The sequence below is a fragment of the Vulpes lagopus genome, chromosome 2 (genome assembly GCF_018345385.1).
Source record: "Vulpes lagopus strain Blue_001 chromosome 2, ASM1834538v1, whole genome shotgun sequence".
Taxonomy (NCBI): domain Eukaryota; kingdom Metazoa; phylum Chordata; class Mammalia; order Carnivora; family Canidae; genus Vulpes; species Vulpes lagopus.
Window position 1 is genome coordinate 58900771 of NC_054825.1, and position 7405 is coordinate 58908175.

At 45.0% G+C, this 7405-nt stretch overlaps 1 protein-coding gene across 1 annotated transcript; it reads left to right on the forward strand.

Annotated features, from left to right (window-relative positions):
* Nucleotides 1-669: 669 nt before the first annotated feature.
* On the forward strand, nt 670-3231 carry LOC121477298 (proteasome assembly chaperone 2-like). Its single transcript, XM_041731488.1, is given in 4 exon segments — nt 670-883; nt 2046-2308; nt 2310-2466; nt 2659-3231. Coding segments are annotated over 4 exon segments (972 nt in total). The 3' UTR covers nt 2997-3231.
* Nucleotides 3232-7405: the final 4174 nt, after the last annotated feature.

Genomic DNA, 7405 nt, shown 5'->3' on the forward strand with positions numbered 1-7405 from the left:
CATCGGTTACTCCTGGGGGTGAATGGGGGCTCTGCAAGTAGGTTTGGGTACAGTGTCCAAGGATAAGTGGTGGGTTGTGGAGTTCATGAAAGCACGACTCAGAGAGGTTAGAACAAAGCAGACAAACATCGCCTGTTTCATCATTTTGCCAAAAGGGTGTCATGTCATGGTTTTCCAGCCATTTCTTGTTGTTTATTTATTAACGGGTCAAAACAGCAACAATAAACTCAAGCTAACTAGTGATAATAATTTGTAATGGCCACATCAACAGCATGCATGGGGTTAAGTTTTGTTTTTTCGTTTTGTTTTGTTTTGTTTGTGTTTGTTTTTTGTGTTTTTTGTGTTTTTTGTTTGTTTGTTTGTTTTACCATACTTACTGCTGGGGAATGGACTCAGGGCTGGAGACAAGATTGTACACACACGCCCAACGCCCTCAATGTGCAACACTCTGTGCTAGGAGGTATACTGGGATCAGGAACTAGACAAGCGCTTGCAGAGCTGCCCCTTCAGATGGACAGGTGACACTCCTGAGAATCAGGGTGGCAAAGTCCCAGAGGTCATGGTGGAGGCAGTGTCATGTGAGCCAGGTGTTGGGGACTGCGGGGGTCTCCAGGAGAGGTTGTATGGAGGGCCTCCAGCTAGTAGCGCAGAGGTGGGGATCAGTCTGGGATGACTGAGAAGGAGAAGAATGGTGACTGCAGAGGGCTGGCTGGTTCCCAGATGTGGACCTTGAACATCAGACACAAGGCTTTGGATGAAATGGAAGCTGAACACCAGCAATGGCAAGAAGTGCCTGCACCCCCCAGCAGGAGCCGCGTGCAACAAGAAAGAAAGAATGTGAAACAGAATTCGGATCCCAGGTCTGCAGCTGACAAACTCTGGGGTGCTGCTTAGCCTGGGTGCACCCTGATTTCATCCTCTATAAAATTGGGTAACTGTAGTACCAATTTCAAGGGTTGATAAAAGGACTAAGAGAGATAATACATGCTCAGTGCTTAGCACAGTGCTTTTCACCTCCGGAAAGTTCCATGAATGTTATTCAAATTGCTGAAAGTATTACTTATTAGTGGAGTATTCAGAAAGTGGAAACTCCCTCCTAGGAATTGACTCCGATGGGCCCGACCTAAAGACTCTAGACTGAAATACCGAATCTGCTGGACAAAACTCATTCTCTCTCTGCTCTCTGTATGCCGGCAACTGGGCTCATCCAGCCACAGGTATGGGAACCAGGGTTAGTTAAATAGGCAGGTGCAGTCAAGGATCATAGCCCAAGTAGAGTGGGGAATCTACAATAAAGAAGGGTCTCAAAAGACTAGGGAGAAATGGCTCAAGCTTTGGGTGGGTCATGGTGGGAGGGAAACAGATGGGGAATGAGCGTTATGGGGTGAGGCAGTGCATGTATGTAGACTGTAGAATAGAAAGAAAAATATGCTAGAGACTTGCAGGGCAATGATTTGTTGGCTGCCCCCTCCCTTGACCAACAGGGAGCTCCCTGAGGGCAGGAGCTATCTGTCTTGTCCCTGCAGTATCCCCAGGAGTTAGCACCCAGCCAGTGCTGCATGAACCTGCACGAGAGCACTATGGTCAACTTCATCGCCGCCTCATGCCCTTTCAAGTTCTGGCTGCCAAGGACAGCATGGCCCCCTTCACTTTCACCCACTCTAGCCTCAAGCAGCTTCCCTCAGTGGCATTAAGTCAAGTGCAAGGGTTTCCATACTCTGGTTTATGGCACTTGGATGTGGAAATGCAGGGAAAAGTGCTGAGGCATCATCACACGCTCCACTTCCACTCCAATGTTGTTAATTACTAGTGATAAGGAGGCCTGGCGCGGCGCTCGCGGGTCCGCCTGCCCGCCCCCGGCCCCGGCCCCGGCCTGGCCTCCTGGGCCCGCGCTCAGCGGTCCTCCCGCCTCCTGCCGGGCCCGCGCTCGGCCTTGGCCTTGCCTGTCCTCCCGCCCTCTGTGCCACCATGTTTGTCCCCGACCTCGCGGGCCACACCCTCCTAATTAACTGTGACCAGTTAATTACAGACCTGAAAGACATAAGGAAGACCACCACACAAACCTGCAGTGTCTGTTGGAAATGTTGGCCAGCTTGCAATAGATTTGATTATTTCTACACTAAATATGCATAAGATTGGTTACTTCTATACCGATTGTCTTGTGCCCATGGTTGGAAACAATCCATATGCAACTGCAGAAGAAAATTCAACAGAACTCTGCATAAACGCTGAAGTATATTCATTGCCTTCGAAGAAGCTCGTGGCTCTTCAGTTAAGGTCCATTTTTATTAAGTATAAATCAAAGCCATTCATTCTGTGAGAAACTGCTTTCCTGGGTGAAAAGTAGTAACTGTGCCAAAGTTATTGTTCTTTCAAGCAGCCATTCATATCACCGTAATGATCTACAACTTCGCAGCACTCCCTTCAGATACCTACTTACACCCATTGTGCAAAAAAGTGTTCAAAATCAGGAAGGGAGACAGAACATAAAGACTCCTAACTCGGGGAAACGAACTAGGGGTGGTGGAAGGGGGGAGGAGGGCGGGTGTGGGAGGGGAATGGGTGACGGGCACTGAGGTGGACACTTGACGGGATGAGCACTGGGTGTTTTTCTGTATGTTGGTAAATTGAACACCAATAAAAATTAATTAAAAAAAAATAGAATACAGAGCCTTAATTGGGAAGAAATGGAAATAAGCCCATGCATTCCTGAAATAGATGATTCTGAGTTTTGTATTCGTATTCCTGGAGGAGGTATCACAAAAACACTCTATGATGAAGGCTGTTCTAAAGAAATCCCAGTGGTGGTTCTGCTGAAATTTGTTTCAGAAGGAGACAATATCCCAGATGCATTAGGTCTTGTTGAGTATCTTAATGAATGGCTTCAGATAATCAAACCATGTTGTGATGACCCCACAGCATCTGCCTTGCAGTGGAAAATGCCGAGTTCATGGAGATTACTCTTTGGCAGTGGTCTTCCCCCTGCACTTTTCTGATCTGTGTTCAGTTTTATACATTATGTCCCAAGACACTTACTACCAACACAACTGTTAAACAACTATATCAAAAGTTATATTATCTGAGAATGTATTAGGAAATAAATCTTTACTTTTCACAGAAAATCTCAGAAAATGGATTAACAAAATGTTGTTTTGCCATGCTTTTCACTATATACAACAAATGTAAATTTTGTACAATAAAATACTTCCTGATTTTGTCTGAAAAAAAAAATTACTAATGATAAGAACGGGTATTTCCTGCACTCCTCATAGTGTCAGGCACTGTACTAGGTGCTTTGTATGCATCATTATATTTGATCTTCACAAAACCCATTTTACAGGTAAGGAGACTAAGATGTAGAACCATTGTGAAGTTGCCCAAGGTCACTCAGCCAGCCAATGCCAAATTGGGGCCATCTGACCTGGGAGCCTATGCTCTCTGGAGGTGGGACTCTGGGCCCTCAGAAAGCAGCAGGTCAGTGAGGAGACACAGCTGGGACAGACAGGAAGGCCCTGGCTGGGTGGCCTTTGGTGCAGCTGTGCTTTACCCAAGAAGGCAGGATAAGTGGTGCCCCCAGCACCCCCGCATACACTGCTGTCTTACAATCCTGCTCCAGACCCACTCTGAAAGTTGGCATCACTGAGAATGTTTGGAGGCTATGGGGCTCAAATGCAAGGTCTTGAGGTGACACCAGGAGTGTTTCAGCATTGGAGAAAATCTGGGCTACCATTTAAATGTTAGAACGCCCAGGGACAAGTTGCAAAACTTTAAAAAAGTATCTCTGGCCCCCAGTGGGCTGAGTTTCAAAGACAGAAGTTCAAATACATTCTGTCCACAGCAGAGCTGGGAGTCACACAGGCCAGAGATGACAAAAATCAGCCATGTGCAAAAATCCTCTCCTCCATTATTCTAACCTGCGTTTCCCCGTCTTTGACTCTTAGCAATTTACAGAGAGATCCGGGAAACAAATCTGAGATCTCTTGACTCCCGTTATCTATTTCATCCCTACTCTCCATGAATATGGACGGGAACATCACAATGGAAGGATTAAACCCAGAGGAAAAAGAGCCACCACCGCGGCAATTAGCATGCAAGTCTGCAGTGAAGACCATTTCCGAAATTTCCTGATTTAGGATAAAGAAGAAAATTGTTCAAGTATGACTGATGTCCATCAACAGGATTTTTTCCCCCTTAAGATGAGAATATATTTCAGGTTTCAACTTTAACATCAAAACTACTAAGGAGTCCTCTCCTGGAACACATTTGGCCTTTGCTTCTGCTTGTCAGATCCCCCCACGTGCTCCCCACCGCCCGGTACTTCACATATAATTCCTGGTGTTATAGGAAATGACATCAATATGGAGGTAAACATACATATGCTTTCAATATGTCATCCATCCATGTTACATTTGGGGAGCATTTAGAAGCAACAATAACAAAATTGGAACCTTGAATTCGGGAGAAGTTTAAGCTATGGGAATGTTGCAGGCCGGGGCTCTCTAAGCCACATACACAAACCATCCATAAAATGACCTTCGGAGTAGAGCTCCAGGTTTTGCAGGTCAGAAAAGGGGGCCAAGGACACGGATCAGAGCACTTCTCAACCTCACACAAAGGAAATATTACAAGAAATACGGACATGTGAATCTCTGCTGCAAAGAGCCCAGGGCTCCCCTGCCTGCCCCCCTGCACTACTGGAATTCTCGGAGAATCAAGCTCTTTTTTCCCTGACTGGACTTGATAGTAGGAAAAGAAGGATCTAACTGAGCGAATGTGTCTCAGTTTCTTTGTGTGTGTGTGTGTGTGTGTGTGTGTGTGTGTGTCTCAGTTTGTATTTACTTATTGATCCCTTCAAAGGCAATAAAAGGGAGAGACCCCAATTTTATTTCTGCATTGCAAAACCCCTAAAGAAATTGACTTACCTTTCTTTTCCTTTATTTTTGGTGGAATTTTATCAATTCTGTGAGTGAATGTGGATTATAACAGACTAACCAGGTCAATGTATCTTTAGATTCATAACTAAACTAATTCTTACCCAGTAAATAAAGTTTGGTTCTAAAGAAACTCTTTCCAATTGTGGGCTCTATAAGAGGAAAATGAGTAATGGGGCCATTACTGACAAAGAGATTGGGGCGGCCTCAGTGAGCCAGCATCAATATGAGTAGGTTCTAGCCTCTCATGTGGACCAAATAGGGACTCTTCATTCTGTTCACATTAACTTTTGTTGTAATGATTTTTCAAGTACATTCTACGTTCCTGAAGCCTTGCTCAAAGGTTGTGCATAACGTGACTTGTTGTTTTGCAATCTGGAGGCTACAGAGAACCAGAGAAGTAGATTTAGAAGTAAAAGATATTTAATTGAATTGCCTTTTGTTTTGACAGATGTTTTATACAGTACTTTGTCTGTTAAGAACAAGATGTTCCAATAAATACTGGATAAGTGGGAGAGAAAATTTACTACAAGGCCATAAATCAATTGGCAAGAGGTCGTAAACTGCAAGATCGGTGCTCAAAGCATTTATTAGATTATCAGAATCTAAGATTGATCTGTAGCTTTATCTATCTTCCCCTATCCATCATTTTTATGGGACATGAAAAAGAGTTATAAAGGACAAATTGCATTTAAAAAATTAAAATACAGGTTTTAGACAAAACAGTATGCCAGGATGGGGAACAAGATTAAAATAAGTGATAAATCCAGAAAAATGTCCCAAATAGAAATATTTCTGTCACTTGGCAGGAGATACCAGTTTAGTGGGGGATGAAATCCTAAGATAAAAGAAATCGTGAAAGTTTTAAAATGCAGTGAGGTCTAGAGATTGCCTCATTGAGCCCCCATCATCTTACAAACAAAGAAACCCGAGGTCTGAGAGGTTAAATGACTTCTATAATAACATGGCCAGTTAATGGCATCAAAGACCTTATTCATGCTAAAGCCAATACAGAAGGTTTTGTAATTTTAGAAGAATGTATTTTTGTTAACAGAGAGGTACATAATTTTAACCTGAGACACTCACACAGCATAAACCTCTTGAGGACAGGGACAGATTTTCCTTTCTACTACATGGTCCCTAAATATTTGTCTGTAGACTTGAGAAAGTTTGGGAGACTCTCCTGTGTACCTATGGTGTATGTTTCACACACCTGCTCTTGCACACTGGCCATACCTTGGTGGCCCCACGGAGGCAGGCACAGGCCTCAGCATCCATATGCTGCTGATGAGGCCAGGGTGACACAACCCAAACACAGGAGGTTTGGGAAACACACCCTACCACTTGGGCGATCCAAAGCCAGTTTCCCTTGGGACCACGTGGCAAGTGTTCTCTTCCCTAGAGTCAGAACCAGACTAGGGTGGGGCCAGTAAGACTCCTTAAAACATAAGGAGGCACTCACGGTCCATGTCATGCAAGTTCAGAGTCATAACTGCACAACACTGAGAGTGAGTGTCTCCTTAAGTCACACACCCTCGTGCCTGGCAAGCCAGGAAGAGGAGATTTGCCCAAGTAAGGGACAGTAGGGAGCCTCAGGGAAGGGGGTGCAAGGAGAGTACAATGTCCTGACAGCTGGTTCCTGAGTGCCTCCAGTCCCCATGACCGCACCCAAAGACACAGTGCTGATGGGACTAGACCAGGAACTGGACAAGGTCTCAGTCCCCAGGATGCTTGTGGTCAACTCAGAGAAACATGTGAGTGACATCTCACAACATGGGGAATGAGCTTCGTAACTCCAACTTGTTCATTAGTCCCAAAAGAAATACTGTCAGAGAGGAAAATGTATTGGAAGGTGGGGTGTTTAAGCAGGCATGGAGAAGCAGGAACGAGCCATTTATAGAGAGAGGGAAGGCAAGGTGGGGGCATCTGTTCTGCCCATCGACTGGATTCTACTACAGGAGGGGTGGCAATGCCAAGGGGAGCCTGGGGGACAGGGAGGCTTAAAAGCAGGCTGCTTCCAGATGGAAGGTTCTACAGATCTCAAATGTTCTTCAATTGTGATGCTCTGAATATAGAACTGCCAGGTGAAGAGCAGGACACCATGAAATTTGAGTTTCAAGCATCAACATAATTTTTTAGTATGTCACAGATATTATATGGGACATTAGGCTAAAAACAGTATCTGTTGTTTGTATGAGTTGTAAGAACTGGGAGTCCTGTATTTTTATTTGCTACCTCTAGCAACCCTATCTGAAAAGAATGGGTGAAAAGGTGAACACAGTGGACAGAAGGGATGGAGGGTGATTGAGGAAGGGTCCTGAGGAGCTTCACAGAGAGATCCCGATTGTCCCACTACACGGGTAATCTTCTGTTCCAAAAGGAAAGTGGTAGAAAGAATCCTGGAACTGGAGGAGAATTCAGAGCCGGGCTTCTCAATCCGGGGCACGCTAGGATCCCCCCGGGGAAGCTGTTAC